The sequence below is a fragment of the Amborella trichopoda genome, chromosome 9, assembly GCF_054954075.1.
Source record: "Amborella trichopoda isolate Santa Cruz 75 chromosome 9, AtrichopodaSantaCruz75HAP2 v2.0, whole genome shotgun sequence".
Lineage (NCBI taxonomy): Eukaryota > Viridiplantae > Streptophyta > Magnoliopsida > Amborellales > Amborellaceae > Amborella > Amborella trichopoda.
The window spans coordinates 57,242,231-57,261,541 of NC_142344.1; the positions used below are offsets into that span (position 1 = coordinate 57,242,231).

At 38.2% G+C, this 19,311-nt stretch overlaps 1 protein-coding gene across 2 annotated transcripts; it reads right to left on the reverse strand.

Moving 5' to 3' along the window:
- Nucleotides 1–639: 639 nt before the first annotated feature.
- On the reverse strand, nucleotides 640–18,115 carry ATXR6 (TRITHORAX-RELATED PROTEIN 6). 2 transcript variants are annotated; one of them, XM_020675824.2, is made up of 7 exons: nucleotides 17,687–18,006; nucleotides 17,111–17,417; nucleotides 16,316–16,399; nucleotides 15,840–16,069; nucleotides 2,248–2,348; nucleotides 1,624–1,836; nucleotides 640–1,056 (listed from the first exon to the last, which is right to left on the reverse strand). In XM_020675824.2, exons 2-7 carry the CDS (start codon nucleotides 17,385–17,387, stop codon nucleotides 897–899), a joined length of 1,065 nt encoding a protein of 354 aa, XP_020531483.1. In that variant the 5' UTR covers nucleotides 17,388–17,417; nucleotides 17,687–18,006; the 3' UTR covers nucleotides 640–896. The 2 variants fall into 2 exon arrangements, with proteins under 2 accessions (XP_020531483.1, XP_088704544.1); XM_088848418.1 differs by having other exon boundaries at nucleotides 17,111–18,115.
- Nucleotides 18,116–19,311: the final 1,196 nt, after the last annotated feature.

Consider the following 19,311-nt stretch of genomic DNA (forward strand, 5'->3'; position numbering starts at 1 on the left):
GAAGCCATCACCCTTGAAAGTGGACAAGTGAGACTACATCATTAACCTCACTCAAACTTTCTGTGGAGAGAATGGCACACCCAAGCCCATCCAATTTTACATCGAACAGTATGGAGTAGTATTCTTTTTTTTCTTTGTTCTTTTTTCCTTTTATCTTCTAGACCCTAAACAAAAGGCAAACAATCTCATTGTACAATGTTTCTTTTGCAATATAACCTACAAGAGGAATGCAAGCCCATGCTAATACAGTGCTTTTAAGTCCATAAAACTCTTACTAGTTTCTAATTATGAATAGGTCATTCATAAACAAAGTCATTTCAATTTTACAGCTAACTTGGGGTGCTTTTGACCTTTTACAAAAGGTCATGCAGCCTCTTTTGTTATATTAATCTAAAGTAAGCAAGCCATAGAATGCTTTTTTATTACAAGGGACAGCCACTAATTTTGATTTAAGGATGGTTTGTTTATGAGGAAGGCACTTCTAAGTGGTGATTCTTTTTCAATAACCAGGCATTCCCCTAAGGAGAAATGGCCCTTACCTATGAATTGTAGAGCACACCAAACATTGCCACTATTACACTTCTAAGTAGGGAGAGAGTTATCTGTGAATAAACTGTATTCAAATTAGGGCCATTGGAGTGAAGAGAATCGTAATCTTTTCCTATTTAAACAAAACATACATTTCCATCACTGGGTGATTCTGAGACCACCTTACAAAAGAATCAACGGTTCTCAAAATTACTTTAAACAATTCAGAGAGAACCGTTGCCGATCTATGAATTTTGAATAAACATTCTGAGAAGCCTGAAAAAACTCTTCCACTAGCCTGAAAATTCTCTCTCTCTCTCTCTCTCTCTCTCTCTCTCTCTCTCTCTCTCATGTGGCAGGAAATGAAATCAGACAAAGTGATGAGTTGGGTACTCCTGCTCAGATCCATTATAGTCATAATACAGTCTCTCACCCTTTGCAATGTCACGTATTGCTATCAATAAAACTCGGCATTCTCCACCAATATTATATCTTACACACTTTAGGTTCTGTTTCTTCTTTCCATCCCTGCAATTTTAACAAATCTCTTCTTTCACATGCATAGCAATTAGAAGAGGGAAACTTCCATTGTAGCTCATATACTTGCATATATTTAGAGACCAATAACCATCAGGTCATGATGGGATGTCTGGTAGTCAGCCGACACAATGTCATGTATCAACATCAATTAATTTAACCAATGTACAATTAATGTGTGGCATTATCGTTGGCTCACTGCTAGGATCCTCAAACACAAACTATGTGACGCACTGAGTTACAAAAAACCTAAACCCAACTGAGATCAAATAGATAGGAAAACCATAACCTAATAAAAATAGATTGTCTACAAAGAGACCATTTACCTTTGTTACAAGGAGGTTACAATTATTCCTACTCAATTTGGATTGCTTGAGGTGAGTCATGAAATCCGAAAAAAAAAATTTGGAACTTTGATTCTATTAAGTGACACTCTCATAACCACCCATTTTGAAATATAAGGGACAAGAGTGATTGTGACCTTGTACAAAGATAAATAGCCTCTTTGCATACTTTTTTTAATAAAAAATACAAAGAATTTTGAGAGAGACAGTTTACGTGGTGTGGTTGTTGATTCCATTGATGAAGCGAGCGATGTTCGAACGTTTATCAGGACAGATGACAAGGCTCCTGGATGGGTTGTGAGCTGAGAGAAGGGTCATCATACTATCACCATCATCATGTTCTCGGTTCTTAAGATAATCGACATCACCAGTGTATTCTGTAACTATGGTTAAATCCTTTATAAATCTATCAGCCACAACTGTAAACCTGTTTGCATTCATCAGAAGATGAAAGCATGTTATTCTTTCTACTAGTTCAATTGTCGCAAACAAACAAAAAAGAAAAGAAAAATAGAGCAGGAAATGTCATCCATTTCGGAAATGTAGAGATTGTCAACAATTGCCTAAAGGGATGAAATGGCACCAGCTAGAAACTTCTTTCAAGTTACGAAAACTGTTTTTCTCTTTGGGTGGTGGAGAAATCTATACATTTTCCCACCAGAAATGCACAGGCAACATAGGAAGATCCTCATCCTCTCTCTGTCTCTCTCTCACACACGAACCATTCTTCTATGAAAGAGCTTGCACTAACTTAATGAAACTGGTGCCATGATCAAATTTATCATCCAAACCACCTTTTTCAATTTATTGAGGCAAAAAAGATAAAAAATATATTTACCCTTCATTAGGATCAAAGGCCACAAGAAGAGGGGGCCATTCTCCTCTTTCACACATGGACTTGCACATGTTCAATGTTTCAGTGTCTTCTCTACACAGAACCTGTAATAATCATAGCCCAATTGTACCAATATCAACTGTTAGAGAACACTTTGCTGTCTTGGTTGGTAGGAGGAAGTTGGGAAAATGCAACTAAACATGATGCACATTAAATAATCAATCTACAAGAGAAATGATAAGAAAAAAGAAAAAAAGAAAGCCTGAATTCTCTAACTAACTATATTATACTTATGCAGTTTATGTTCAATCAAACATTTCTCTAGTGTCCACCAGGATGCGGAACCATGTGAGAATGTGGCAACCCCGAGTAATTATCCATAAGAAATGTGACAAACCAAGCAGATAGATAGATAGATAGAGAGAGAGAGAGAGAGAGATAGAGAGAGAGAGAGAGATAGGGAGAGAGAGAGAGAGAGAGAGATGGGTCCATGGTGAAAATGGTTCACCATGGCACCAGCAATGGCAGGCACACCTAACAAGCTCTCATTTAGACTTGTATTATTTTCAATTGCGCAGGGCTTAGTCTACCCTCCATACCCCTCTTGTGCACTATAGTGGCTGCCTACATTAGTCAGAGTCTGCACTTGAAGCACCGCACGTCAAAACATGCCTACACATCCAAATACGGGATTTAGAAAACAAAGATATAGAGAACCAGGTAGGGTTTGAACTTTGAACTAAAGACATCCCTCTCAAGTCTGTGTTATCTACCACTGTGCCAAAGACATTCAAGTAAAACAAAGATGAACTGTTTATCAGATATTGTAAGAGCTAATGCGTGGCCTTCCCCTCTCTCCCTCTCTCTCTTCCTTCCCTTATTCTCTTTATCTCTATCTTTGTAGAAGCTTCTAATACCAAACTTCCTTGATGGTTACGTGGACAAATGTAGAAGGGACATGCACACCAATTAGGAAGCACAATTGTGTCCACACATGGATAGTCATGATAGTGAATGAAGGCTATATATAAGGGGATGGATAGGAGGTTTAAGCATCAAGAAGCATCTAATGGAATGAGGGTAGTAAAAGATATGTAGAAGAAGAGTGTTAAGTGCATAGAGTGAGAAAAGAGAGAGGTAGGTGTGTAATGTGTGAGGAAGTGGCATGGGAGAGAGTGTTATATAATGATATGAGGAAGAGAGCATACTTAGTGAAAAGTGTGTGTTGCAAAGATATTGAGTAATGCATTTAATGTGCTGAGTGTGTAATTCTTATGCTATAATGAGTGAAATGAAATATTTTGTATTTCTCTCTCTCTCTAAGGTGCAGTGCAAAGTGATTAGTTTTCAGAAATTCTGGCAAGTGTAAGTGCCCAAAAGATCCCTACAAGTCATATCAGAGCCTTAGAAAATCCCTACAAGTGATACCAGAGTAGGTTCAATCAGTGCAATTTTACGTGAGCAGTGCGATGTTGTGAAGGCATTCAATCGAGGACCAAACTTCTTGGTGGTAGAGATCAACAAGCAACCACATCAATCACAATGCTATACCTAGCAAACACAACTGGAAGACTTGAGAAGTTGAACAATCACAACTACGATGACTGGCACTTGTGCCTTGAATCTTAGTCGCAAAGACAAGACCTCTAGGAAGTTGTAAGCAGCAGGGATACTATTCTACTTGCAAGAGATAACATAGAAGCACTACAAGTCTACAAAAATGGTGCATTAAGGCTGGAAAGGCTGTGTTCATGCTAAAGACAACAGTTCAAAAGGAGCTACTTCAAAAGAAGCTACTTCAAAAGAAGCCTGGGACATGTTGGCTACTGTTTGCCAAAACCAATGATGCTTGACTCCAATTCTTAGGGATTAGCTCAAATCAATGTCCTAAGAAAGATGATGATCAGCCAATACTTTAAAGAGTAAAACCTTTGTCACGAGATCTCCAATCTCAATCCAAAATCACAGATCAATGAAACCAGGATGCAGGGAATCATCACTAGAGGATTGAGACCCAAGTAGACCAGCTTCATGATGGCCATCAGAGGTTGACAGACCCAACTGTCTTAGAAAGTCTACAAAGCGAATCAAGAGACCTTGACAGGCAAATGGCTAGTGTATCTATTAAAGATGAGGAAGAGGCTCTCTTCACTCATAAGAGCAGAACAATCATGAAGAAAGGAGAGACTGCTGAGAATAGTCGATGGAGGGAGGGCTCCTGAAAAGGGGGAGCTAGATGAAGCAACACCAATGCTGATCGGCAACCAAGGAGATCCCGACGAAACATCAAGTGTTACAATGAGTCCGGAACTGGCCGACCAACTACCAGCCGATCCAGGAAGCTCCACAAGAGGGCTGACACTGGCCAACAAATCACCAAACTAAGGCGAGCATAGGAACCCAAGGAGTTAGCTCTTAGTACATTCTTTAGCACTGAAGTCACCAATTATAGTCAAAGTTGGATTGTTGATTCAAGGTGTTCGAACCATTATTAAGAGACTAAGCTACGTTCTTGAACTTAGGTTAGTACAAGGGAGGCAAACTCATTGTTATAATCAATAATGCCATGTTGCCATTCACCCAGATCAGCAAGGTTGCATGTTTTGCCAATTCAGAGAAGCCCAACTACACGATGTATACCACATAGAAGGCATGAAGAACTTGATATCAATATCACAATTGACAACAGACGTGCAACTTTGTTGTGTTTGGGACAGATGATGTCAAGGTGTACTGAAGCTTGAAGCTACATGCAGAAAATGTTATCAAGAAGATTTTGGGCCATGTATGAAGACAACGAAACATCATCAATCGACTACCTTAGTCTAATATCGGTTTCATCAAGGTTTAAAAAAAAGTTGGGCAGCCCCTAGGCACCGGGGGGGTCTATGGCGCCCAACGCCTAGGCAGCTGCCCAGAACCTCAGGCGGCCAGAGGTGCACGAGACGTACATATATGCATATATGTGCTGTTGAAATACACAGATATGCCTATAAATGTGTTGGATATGTATATATATATATATATATATATATATATAAAAATATAAACTAACTTTTTTACACAAATGTATGTGTAAATGTTGAAACACATTCAAAGCACTGGAAATTTTGCTTCTTCAGATAACGAAAATGGTGAAAAAAAAACACTAGTACATAGTATCTTAGTGCTTTAGTTTTCACACACCATACTCTATAGTGTATACTTCATACAGTCATATTCACTCTAGGACTCCAATGAGACCAAATGACCAATACAAAATGATGTTTCACAAAAGACGTTACACAAATGAAAAGAAAGAGGAGATCTTTAATTGTCCAATGTTTTAGATGTTTTATCCTCAATGTTTTGGTTGTATAACAAGCTCAAAATACCCCAAAATTCTTCTAAGAACCTCGTTTGGATCCTAAAATTGTTTGCAAGAAGTACAATAAGGTTTCTAATGATTCAACAAACTTCTCAAAATTTTCTCGTTTTGAAAAAATCGCAAAATACATTAATTTTGGGTGTTTTCAAGGCATAGGAAGAGCTGTAACTTTGGGGGTCAAAATAATCCCTTTCCATGAGTCAAAATAATCCAAAGTGCCCCTGCAAAAAAAAAAAAGAACACCATGTTTATGTTAGTTCCTGAGGGCCCACCTAGGTTTGAGCATTGGGTGCCCGACTAGGAGGGTGCTGAGGAACTTCCACCTAAGAAGGCCCGTCGAGGCCTAGGTGGCCAGCCTATAGGCTCTTGGGCATTTAGGTGGCCACCTAGGCACTGGGCAGGCCACTTTTTGATACAATGGGATTCATCTCACCATAGGAGAAGCTTTGGAAGATGAAACCCATTGTAAGTCACTCTAAAGTGTTTGGTTGTGTATATTATGTACCTATTCACAAAAAGTTGCACAGCAAAGCTTGAGAAGAGGCGCTACAGTACATATTCATAGAATATGACACTAAACAGAAGGGTTGGAGGTGTTGTGACCCATCACATTGAACTCCAAAAACATAAAAGTACCAAATACCTAAAAAGTGGAGAGCTCCAACAAGAGTTTGAAGAAAATTGAGATGCATATGTTAATCAACCAAGTGAGGCAGTCAAACATAGCCAAGAGTCTAAGACACAATATAGTCCACAAACCTCTCCAAGACCACTCACCAGCCTATGGAGAGATGGTGTCCATCAGCCAATGACACAAGAGGAAGTTCGACCAAGCACTCGAGGTCATTGAAGAACCACAACTACAACATTCAACCAGGACAAGAAAACGGAATCCCAATTACATGGACGCTGCATTGGCCAAAGTAGAGGATAGGCAAGAAAGGACCTCTTACAAAGAGAAGCCCCGTCAAAGTCAGAGTTAAAGCTAAAGCCTAAGCCCAAGCCCAAGCCCCATAGTTAAGAGACCTTCAATATGTGAGAAACTGAACTGTAAACCTTGACCCTCACAAATTTGCTTCCTGTTTTTTAGAAAGAGAAAGGTCAATGAGCCATCTGAAGTGCTACCGAAGAAGGCTAAGATTGAGAATGACGTTGAGGAGAAGCATTCAAAGAAAGATAAAGGGAAAATTACAGAATCCCCCACACCTAGAACAATCTTCCCAAAACACCCCACATTGAATAGTCTCTCTCATGTATTACCCTAAATTAACCCTTTTTTTTTCTCATTGATCCCCCAAGGTACATTTTAGGTTAAATTGTGACCAAATTGCCCTTATTAAATGCTTTGAGAAAAGTCAACAAGAAATCTCTCTCCTTTTTTCTCTCTATTCTCCCCATTCAAATTTCATCTCTCCCTCTCTCTAACTTATTTGTATCTCTCTTTTTTACTTTCCCCCATTTTCTCTCTCAACATATCCCTTCAAAGGTGAATGATGGCCATAAATAAGGGGTGGATAGGAGGTTTAGGCATCAAGTAGCATTGAGTAGTATGAGGGGAATAAGAGAGATATACGAGATGAGTGTAGTGAGAGAGATATAAGAGATGAGTGTAGTGAGAGATTGTGTAGAAAGAAACGAGAGTCGTAAGTGTGTAATGCACGAGGAAGTGGCATAAAAGAGAGTTTTGTAATGATACAAAGGGGAGGGTGTAATAATGTCATAAAGATAAGAGAAAGTGTAATGACTGATGCATTTAATGTGTTATGAGTGTGTAATCATTACACTATAGTGATTAAATAAAACGTTTTATGTATTTCTCTCTAACATGTAGTGCAAAGTGTTTATTTTTAAAGATTCTGGCAAGTGTCAATGCCCAAAATTTCCATACAAGTGGAATCAAAGCCCCATCGTGAAGATATGAGAGAAAGTGCAATGAATGATGCATTTAATGTGTTATGAGTGTGTAATCAGTACACTATAGTGACTGAATAAAATATTTTATGTATTTCTCTCTAGCATGTAGTGCAAAGTGATTATTTTTAAGGATTCTAACAAGTGTCAATGCCTAGAAAATCCCCAACAAGTGGAATCAGAGCCCCAAAAAATCTCTCCAAGTGGTTTTGTAGTGATTTAACACTATAGTGTGTAGTGATTACACACATTACACCCTCATATCTTTACAACACACTCTCTTTTCAATAATTACACTAGCCCCCTCATATCATTACAAAACACTCTTTTGTCACACCACTTCCTCACACGTTACACACCTACCACTCTCTTTTCTCAATCTACATCAATCTACACACTCTCTCTCACTACACTCCTCTCTTGTATCTCTTGCTCCTCTATACCACTTGATGTTATTTGATCACTTTACTTCTCATATAGTGAGATGAATCCCAACTTTGGCTGAGGTAGTCAATTTGATGTTAAGGTGTACCGAAGTTTGAAGCTGCCTGACCAACCAATGGCGGACCAACAAAGAGACTCTGGTTACGTGTAGGCATTTATTGGGGCTCTGATATACTTGTAGGGCTTTCGAAGCTAAAACACCATCACTTTGCATTATATGCTAGATAGAGAAAAATATAAAATATTTTATTCGACTCATTATAATGTAATGTCTACGTGATCATAGCACATTAAATGCATCAATCACTAGACACTCTCTCTTATCTTTACAACACACACTCTCTCTCTTCCTCAAAATTACAAAGCACTCCTCTCTCCCACCACTTCCTCACACATTACACCTGCAACTCTCTCACACTCTAAACCCACTTACAACACTCTCTTATCTCTCTCTTACTCTCCTATCACCACTTGATACTACTTGATGCCTAAACCTCCTATTCGCCCCTCTATTTACAGCCTTCATTCACCATCATAGCTATCCATTGTGTGAACAAAATTGTGCCACCTAATGAGCACATGATTCCCTTCTAAGTTAGTCACGTAACCCTCAATCAAGGAAGGTCAATGGTGCAAGTTTCTATGAACATAGAAATGAAGAAAAGAGGGGAAGGGGGAGAGAGAGAGAGAGAGAGAGAGAGAGAGAGAGAGGAGAGAGAGAGAGGAGGCGGGGAAGCCACATGTTAACTCTTACAATTTTCCAGCTCAACACTGGCTTTCCTTGATGACCGATCTTCTTATCACATCCATTCTTTTCTCTTTCTCTTAAACCTTTTTTCTTCTTTTTTTTATATTATTTGAATACTTCTCAACTCTTCAGTAGCACTTCAGACAACTCATAGATTGTTCCCTTAATAAAAAGCGAGAAGTACAATTCTGAGGGTCCAGGCCAGGGCACACTCTCACACATTTAAGATCTCTCAATTGTGATACTTGCAACAAGTTCTTCATCCTTGGTATATAGTACACATCCTACAACTGGCCTTCTCCTATAACCTTGTCAATGTAGGTGATCAGTAGGCGCATTATTGGTTGTAAAAATGACTATGCCTCCCTTGTACTCAGCCAAATTGAGGAACTTAGCATTGTTTCCTATCATATAATTCGTACACCCTGCATCAATGATCCAATCTCAATTGTAATCAATGACTTCAAAGTTGGAGATAGTACTGAGAGCTAGCTCCTCAGGTTCCTCCTATCGCCTTACGTCAATTGATTTGTTGGTTGGTTTCGACCCCTTGTTGAGCTTTCTAGATCAACCAATCGATGGTTGGCCAGTTTCAAACTCACCAGTTTGGTTTCTTTGATATCTACAATGGATGCATGTACAACCAATTCTTCCTTGGGAAAGTATATAATGAGACAATGTTAAAAGTTGGTCACAATTAATCTTGACAGTTGGATGTAAACTTGGGTGGCTACATTTATTTCATTGACCAAGCTCAAAGTTTAAAATAAAATTTTTCGAACTTTGTGACACACGCAAGCTATCAGATTTCACATCGGATGGTTTTAAGTAACCACGACCTCCCTGTACCAAAGATAAATGTATACAATCCCTTCTTCCTTGTCTTGCTTTGGTGAGTCTTACTTTGATAACTCATCGCAGTCACCGAATTCTCTTTAGTTGTCCTCGTTTTCCTTGAACAAGAATCACAAGCATAGTAGCCCTTTTTGCCACAATTGTCACACTCAACATCTTATCGATCAACATAAATGTTCCTTTGTCTAACTCCCCCTTACTGGGAGCCCTCTCTTTGTTGAGTGATCTCGATGCTTTCTCTTCTCTTCGTCGTTGTTTGCTCTTCTGAGTGAAAAGCACCTTGTCCTCATCTTTAATAGAGACACTGGCCATTTGTCTAGCCAAGGTATCTTGATTCACCAATAGCCTTTCTAATTCCAAGAGATACAGTTGCAGCCAACCTCTGATGGATTTCATGATCCCATTATACTCAAAACTCAATCCTCTAGTGATGATCCGTCACCTCATGGTCTCATTTTTTTTTTTTTAATGAAGTTAACGATTGTATTACTGGAAGAGTATCAAGAACTCCTCATGGATTCGTTGATCCATGATTCTGGATCAAGCTTGGAGAACAGTTGCAGCCAACCTCTTATGGTTGTCATGTTCCCATTATACTCAAAACTCAATCCTTTAGTGATGATCAATCTCCTCATGGTCTCGTTGATCCATGATTTTGGAGAACAATTGCAGCCAACCTCTCATGGTTGTCATGATCCCCTTATACTCAAAACTCAATCCTCTAGTGAGGATCCATCTCCTCATGGTCTCGTTGATCCATGATTCTGGGTTGAGACCTTTTACTTTCATGAAGTATTGGCTGATCATCATCATCCCTAAGGATATTCATCCGAGCTCATTATCCAGGAACTGGAGTCGATCATCATTGGTTTTAGCAAATAGTGTTCCCAAAGCATCCCAAGCTTCTTTTGGAGTGGTGGCTTCTTTAAAGTGGTTCAACAGTTCCTTTGAACAATTGTCTTTGGTACAAACATGGCCTTCACGACCTTAATCATCATATCGCAGCACCTCAACATTCTATCTTGCAAGTGCAATAGTAACGATTTCGACGACAACCTCCAAGAGGTCATCCCTACAGGTATAATTCCAGGTATAAACGTACACCCATATCTTTACAATACGCTCTCTCACTCTTTTCATTAATTAAACTCTTTTCTTTATATCATTACAAAACACTCTCTCTCTCACCACTTCCTCACATGTAACACGCCTACCACTCTTTTCTAACCCTACACTACACACTGGGTTGTACTACAACTAGTTCTTTGGGTTGGGTTCGACCAGCATTAAAAGTCTATTGCTTTATTATAAAATGATAAATATGCAGTTTTGTGTAGCGCAATTTTGTGCAGCCCTATTGGCTTTCTAGGATCAAGAAATAGATAATTAGACATGCAAAATAATTATGACACCCATGTCCATGTCTAGGCAGTTCTACCCCGATACTCCATTTTCCTTCCTATGTTGCGTGTCGAAACATGTCCCACACCCAAGACCAATATGTAGTCAGTACGTGTTTAGAAAAATTCATACCCCAACAAGCATATCGACATTTTGACAAGAAATGTCTCATTGAGGGGAATGGGGTTGGGCCCAAGTGGTTAGGGGTCAAGAGCCTCAAGATAATGTCCTACCTTCCATTCTCACTATTAACTTGTCAAAAGAAAAAGAAAAAGAAATGTCTCGTTGAGAAACATGCAGTATTCTTTATTTTTATATATAAGCGCCACTGATGGGTTTTGAACCTATGACCTTTCAATGTGATGTTAAAAGGATTAGACCTTGCTAGTTGCATATGTTTCTCTATTATAGAAATAATGAAATATAATAGTAATCGCTTTTGAAAAGTCCAAGCAAAGGCAAGAATGCAATTCTGACAACGAAATCATTACTGTATAAAAGATTAAAAAAAATACACGTTGAATTCCAATAAAGCAACATTTAGTATAAGCCCTTTATCATGGTACAAATACTACAAAACATTAATGAGCATAATGTGGGACTCCAAAAAAAAGAAGGAAGAATATCATTTACGGGATAAAAGCCCTATACAAAATCATTGTGGGGGTCAAAAGATCCCAAGTTAGTCAACTACCATGAGATGGCCCACTTTTCTAATTTTGTTTCACTCCGATACCTTCTTAAGAAAATCTAATGCCCAAATTGTCCTTTTTCAAGGTTTCCAATAACAATTAGGGGCATTTCAGTAATTTGACACACCCTCCTGTCCTTTGGGTGGTTTGAATTATTAGAATACCCCTGCTTGAATAGGGGCAATTTGAGCATTTTTTGGGACTTTTTTAAGAGAGTACCTTAATAAAATGAAGATTAAAAAGCAAACCCTCTAATGTTAATTGGGAGGTTTTGACCTCCTTTATGATTTTCTATGGGAATATGACCCCTAAAATGCTATTTTCCTAAAAAATCATAGTCCAACATGCACTCAAAATTATATTGGCTCAAACAAACTGAAAAATATCACACGACTCCTAAAGCGAGCATATGTTTATTCATATTTTTATATGGATGTTATCATCATATTAATATAGCTTTAAACTTGAAATTGATATAGCCCCACATGGTCTGTAAATGCCGTCACTAAAATTTAGATGTTCATATTCTAACTCCTAAAATAGGAACTGCCCTTTAAGGGGCAGCCTACTAGGATAATTATAAATGGTTCTATCAACAAAACAATCAAAGATTAATATACATTATTCAAAATATTATTACTAGAACAATTTAAAAAGTATCATTTTGAACAATGAAAGAGTAGAAACAGATAATTTTTTATCTTTATTGTATAAAATTATATTCATTTTAAAAGTTAAATTTTTAAATTTTCATTTATTATATTTAAAATTCTTATATCATTTATGCATTTATAAATTTATATATAAAATGTGTCAGAGCTGTATTGGGTTTTTAGGCATAAGTACAAGACACCAAAGACACGACACCCATGTCGGTGTCCATGTAACATTGTGTCTAGGTAATATCAGCAGCTGCTCTTTTAGTTAGAGAATTCCCACCTACAAACTCACCAGCAAGCAGGACATAGAAGAGATACCCCTTTGCATCCAAGACCTTCTAGATCCCAAATTTCCACTCCTGATTTTGTCGCAATTATTAATCACTCTTAAATCCCCCATGGTAACAAGTTTAAAGAAAAATCCACGTAATTTTGCCCCAAGATTTATGCCTAAAGCATGTTTCTAAGGAAAAAAGGTGCCTTTGTCAAACCCAATGGATTGCAGGGAATATCATATTTGCTTAAGCAATAGTCAACCACCTGAAAAGAAATGCTAGAGGTGACTCCATATGTATCAAACTTGATATAGCCAAAGTGTGAGAAATAATAATGTAAACCTCTTATATGGGAGCTTCTCTACAAAATTATGCTATAATAGTCAAGTTGACTATTATAGCATAGTCAATCTGACTATGGATGTGACTATTATAGCATAGTCAGGTTGACATTCCCTAGCTTCATGCTTTCTAGTTCAACATGAGTGTGACAAAATTATCTTGTCACCAGCTGCCTCAGGGATTTTCTCTCTCTTCCTTCTATTCTTTCATTTCTCAACCACCAACCTTTCCTCTTAATCCCCCCTCAATAGTGGCCCAAGCTTGGACCTCCTTTGCACCCCAAGATTACAGATGTTCATGTGGACCGCGCTATCCTCAAAAGTGCTCATGGTAGATCATCTACAGCGAAGAGGTTTCTCTCTTCCAAATCGATGCTCCAAGTGCCTTGATGAGGAAGAGTCAAATCCACACTTGTTCCTTTTCTGCCCGTTTCCTTTTGATGTATGGGGGAGGATTCTGTCTCTCTTTAACATCCAATGGGTTTTACCCAAAGAGGTCCCTTCACTACTAAGTGCTACTGAACCTTTCCCGTGGTCCCCGACAAGGATCCTGTTATGGAAAAAAACAGTTGTGGCAACAGTCTACGCTCTTTGGATAGAACGCAATAATAGGATCTTTCAAGGGGAATACGCAAGTCCAGCTGTGGTATTCTCCAAAATCAAGTCGCGGCTTGTCTTTTGGGTCATCAACCACAAAAACTTTCAAGGCATCCCAACTTCGCCTTTCTACCAGAATTGGAACACCACACTTCAGCATTCCATTAGAAGACCTCCTAGAGCTTCTAACTGGCAACCTCCATCCCTGTGACAAATTAAACTTAATTTCGATGGGTGCTCTCTAGGGAATTCCAGCCCCTCAGGAGTAGGAGCTATTCTTAGGGACCACGCACTATAGAGGCAGAAACTACTGCGCTGATAGAGGGTATCAGAATTGTCTAACCCTTCACAAACACGACCTTTTTAATAGAGGGAGACTCCAAGAATGTCATCTCTTGTGCCAAGGACCCCTCTTCAACTCCAAGGGTCCTAAACCATATCTTTGACGAAATCTTCCACTTTTGAAGGGGTTTGATCATCGTCTGCACGTGGAGGGAGGAAAACCATGTCGCAGATGCCATGGCCAAAGCAGCGGCTCTCAATGAAGGAGCTTAAGAAATTTTGGAATGGGCTCTTTTCTTTTGTTGTGTTGACTCAATGTAACCTTCAAAAAGAAGGCCTTTGTTCCGGTTTTTGTTCTCTCTATCTCTTTATCTCCCCCCTTTGCATCTCTGCTATCCACCTGTGGATAGCTTATCCCTCTCTCTCTCTCCCTTGTACTCCCTAAACAATATATAAAAGTTAACATTCTCAAAAAAAATAGTCAGGTCGACAATCTTTCCTACAATATTAGATGACCAATGGATGTTTTAACTCCCAAAGCCTTTGTGATAATTAAATCTGGCATTCACCATAACAAATTAATGTCCTCTAGAATTCATGCTGGCTAGAGCACTAAGTCTCACAATCAAGGTCCTGGTTTTGGTTGGACAATTAGAACCATTTTAGAGGACAAGAAGTGGATTCCCTTTCTTCCACCTTCACGAGGCATATGATGCAACATCTTTTGCAAATGTAGTATAAAATATGCTATGAAACTCCTCCAATACACTTACCCAAAAAACTCCTCCAACACTGCAAACTATTATCATGTCAAAGCATTAGCAAGAACAAAAATAACAGCGCCCACAACATTTTCCTGGCAGGCAATCTAAGAAGAATTCAGCAAACGCCTTGACCTAGTTAAAAGTGCTTCCCACATTACAGAAACCTCAAGAAACACACATTTTGTAAGATATTGACCTATATGATAGGATGGAGAATAAGTTACACTCACTGCTAGTGTTCATAAATTCAAAACTAGAAAGTACAATGGATTATACATTTTGGACCACCCCATCCCCATGCCAATAATATGGAGCACATGAGCATAAGCCATTGCTCATGACATGAAGCAACCACACCCTCACAGCTATTTCAATAACCAAGGTCCCGTAGTACAAATGCAATTCCATGCGTGCATTCCAAGAGAAGAATCTGGCATAGGTGCCAGACACTGATTGATTGCTTAAAGTGGTTGAATGATAAAACTAAGATGAAGATCCACTACATGCAGAAATTTCAGCCTTGTATGAATCTTTATTAAAAAAATTTGCTACTTTATTTGCAGCCGAATCCCTGGTTGCAACATGCACTTGCAAGCATATCAGGTGCAACAGCTGCAAGAGGGACAGAGGTCAAGAATCAATTAAAGGTAGAAATATCATCCAGTAAAGCATGCCGGCCCTTTGAGGAATCAAATAGCATATATCTCATTGCTATAAGGATACAGGGTGGCAGTTTAGGTTGTGGCATGGCCATGTAAACTCCCAAACTTCGTCAGGGACTTGGTAATCAACAAGGGCATGAAGTTACCCTAATTTTGCTTCAAATAATTTTTCATGCCTGCACCAGTTTACAATGCAATATACCACTCTTTTGTTCTATGTTCTTTCCATGGCTCCCACTAATTTTTTTTGCTTACTACAATTTGTTAATTTAATCTCATCACTAGCCCAGCCAAAACAAGGGAATAACTGAGCCAAAAATTTGAATATATACAGAACAACCCTAACTTGTGTTTTTCATTTATCTTTTAAGCTTTCAGTCCAAGGATTGTTGGACATATTTGCCAAAAGTCTAGGTCCAAGCAAAAGATAAAGAAATAGGAAAAAATATAAGATAAAAGCTACAAACAAAATAGAACATAAAGGAATAAACTATCAAAATCATGCATAATTCTTCATCCAATAAGAGGTTAAAAACTGAATAAGTACATCAAATATAAATAGGAAAATGCAAAGGAAAAGGACACACTGTGATTTACCTGCATTCCTCCTTGCTCAAGGGATGCCTTATTAGCTGACATAGGAGCCATGCCAGGCCTATAAGTTAGTTCATTACTGAACTCTGCACCAGTGGCCGTGAGAGCAGTGGCAAGAGAAGCCATTTGCTCCAATCTCCTTTGTGGGTCTTCACTCGGGTTAAAAGGAAGAAGTCTCCTCCTCTTCTTTGTGCAAATCAATATTCCACTGCGCTTCTTTCGCTTCCGTGCATCTAAAAGAATGCACCGCACTTAATCAAATTTCACTAACCCAGGAGAAAAAGAGGGAAGGGCTCAATTTCTTTTTCAGCATTGTTTTCTAGGGATATGTGATAAAATAAAGAACGAGGAGAATGAGAAAAAAAAGAGATCGAAGTTTGGAAATATAAATTGAACTTCCAAAAAAAATTACAGTGATAAAATGAGAAAACAGAAAGGAACATCTAAATAAAAATTGAGATAAATATAGAGAACAATACCTTGAGGAGATTTATGCAGAGCATCATTAGAGGACCTGCAAATGCGGAAGAAATCCACGATCTTGGTTTGCACAAGAGGGAACTCTGCGATAAATATACAGAGTAAGTGAATAAAGACACGAGTAAATAATTGTTCCAAGCCAAGATAAAACTGGTCCTCAAAACGAAAATACACAAAGATAATCAGTCCTCCCTCCCTCCCTCCCTCTGTCACAACCGACATCTATCGCACCGAAAATACACAAAGATAATAAAGTCCAATGCTGCTACACCCTTCATAAAATCCTTTCTTAAAATTGCATTCAGATAATTTTGCTATTTTCCTCAGATTTAATACCGATGCCATTCTCATAAAACCAAATCTGATTATCTAACTAATTCTATAGCTAATCTCTTTATGCGTAGGAAATTAACCACCCAAATCCTCCTTTACAAATGCAAATAAATAGAAAAATAAGTAAATAAAAATACATAAAAAGCAAAAATCACCTTCATAAATGCATCAAAAAAAGGGAAAATAACTCAAAGCGGAAAGAAATAAGCTACAAAATAAAAAGGACAAAAGGGGAAAATAAGAATACAGTCCCTCCTCTGCAAGTGCAAATCCAGGAAAACAAACAACCAGAACCAGGAAAAACAATTGCAAAATCAAATAAGGAATGGAATGAATGATAAGGAAATGGGTCATCTTCTATAGAGTGTGATTTCTTCGACTTGACCAGGAAAAACAATACTAAAAACAAATAATGAGTACTGGAAATAAAGGAATAAAAGGCAAATGGGTATTGTTCTTACGCTTGTAATTTCTTCGATTTGAGCAGGAAGTGCAGAACCAGGAACTGGAAGGGACTCGAGCAAGGATGGGGCGAAGGCAAAATATGTGGAAGCCATGATCACAGCCATCACAGAGCAATAGCTCAGCTGCATTACCACCAGAAGAGCACACCTCACAAACCAGATCTGAATAAGAAGAAGAAGACACATTGCCATCGCTCTTCTTCTGGAGAGGAGCCGGTGCCTGAGTTCTCCTTCGAAATCTAGGGTTACAGGCCACCGGTTTTGTTTTGCCCATTGAAAGGTGAGAACCAGAAGAGACTGAAAACTGAAGAGGAACAAAGAAATGGAAATGACAAATGTAAAAGATGCGAGATACAGGATTGCACCCTAGATTTGATCTCTCTTGCTATCTACTGTGTTCTCTATGTTTTCTCTCTTGGGGTCTCTTCTCTCATGATAGAGAGCCACAAGAGTGAAAACAAACCGAGAAGATTCAGATATTGAAGCAATGAGTTAGTGTTGTGGGAGCCATTGGAGTTGCAGAGCCCAAAAGATGGAGAAAGCTAAGAAGAGGAGAAAGAGGAGGCAGTATACGTTACAGAACGGGCCCTGCTATGGTCATTGGAGAAGCAGATCCAATAAGGCAGCTGCCTTGGCTTTGCCCATCAGATAGAGGAAGGAAGAAGAGAGAGGGAAACAATGGAAGGTGGAGAGAGAGAGAGAGAGAGGCAGAATGTGGGTAGGGAAAAGAGGGGGGAATCACATGGTGAGGAGAGAGAAATATGGTAATGAAGAGAGAGAGGGAGGGGAATCAAATGGCGTTAGAGAGAGAAATAAGACGGGGTTTACGAGGGATATAATTTGTAGAGAGAGAGAGGGGCAAGGAAGGGAGATTGAGGAAACAAATGGGTATGAAAGATAAAATGGATGTGGACGCAAATAAAAATGCGTGAGAAGAAAGGAGAGAGACACAGAGAGGACGCTGATCCATTCCAAGCGCTAGAGAGAGAAACTTCCCGCGCTGTGTCAATTTCGCGGGAAAGAGTGGTTTTGGCGCCAAAGCAAAACACGCATCCCAGTTATGACAGGAACATTTGTGTTGGCTTTTTTTTTTAATTGCATATGTTTGTAGTAATTAAATAATTTAAGATTTCAACTTAAATGTTCCCTTTCTATCATGTCATATATATGATAAAATCATTAATGTTTTTGGCCTAAAAAGTATAGAATAAGTTTATTCATCTGTGGTAACAATTAACAGAGTTACTAGTTGCTGTTAGATTTAGAATCGAAAGGTTAGGGATGTGTGTTGATGAAGCTTAAAGTTATTAATTGAAAATATTTATACACGGTGTCAATCTTACATTAAAGAAGTGAAGCACACTTCATTAACCTATCAGGATACGGTGACGTTTGCGTAATGTGTTAACCTTGTTGAAGAAGTAAGGTGTACCTCAAAACTATACCGAAAATGCAGATTTGGTGCCGCAAAGCCTTGCGATGGTATGAAAATCTATTGTTGTCCTCGATAACGAAATTTAAAGTTTTATAAATGGTAACGATCAAACATATCTATAAATACTTGTAAATATTGAAAATAGATGGTCTATATAATGTGTTTGAAGATGAACCATTTGTAAGATTAAAATTCTCATTTTTTTCATGTCTATGAATCTTAAGACCGAGATGATCGATTTTAATGTTTTTTTTAGCATAAGAACAACCTTGTTTAGTGGGTTTTTTACAGTATAAGTTTGACTTAAATTTTTTTCCATTAGAAAATGTTGCTCCCATGCTAGAAAATTTCCCAATTTATAATCTTGAATTTGCGATGTATAGATTAAAAAAAATTATTGTATACTATGGGCTCATTACCTTTGTTAAAAGGAGACTCCAATTGCCAAAGGCCATTAGATGTTGAGTTGTATGGCTCTGGGTATGTTGCAATGTTGGAGTTTCATTTTTTTCTAACTTCGAATCTAGTCATTAACACACTCACAATCACCCACGATTTGAAATATGATAGACAATGATGATTGTAATTTCCTTGCATTAAAACAAAATTATCACTAAAAAGTTTTCAAAGTATTTTGTAACCAATATTTAGATTGCCTATTTTCAATATTTTAAAATATTTATAAATTTGCGAACCATTTTTTAACTTTTAAAAATCATATTTGGGGGAAAGTAAATTTCAAACCATTGATAGAGTTTTAAAC

Bases quoted from the DNA above. Each gene is read 5' to 3' on its own strand.
- ATXR6 (XM_088848418.1), bottom strand. From the start codon at position 17,387: ATGGGCAAAACAAAACCGGTGGCCTGTAACCCTAGATTTCGAAGGAGA. The intron at 2,349-15,839 runs GTAAATCACAGT...TGATTATTACAG, and splicing joins TTGAGCAAGGAGGAATGCAG to GTTCTGTGTAGAGAAGACAC. The intron at 1,837-2,247 runs GTAAATATATTT...GAATGCAAACAG, and splicing joins GCCTTTGATCCTAATGAAGG to GTTTACAGTTGTGGCTGATA.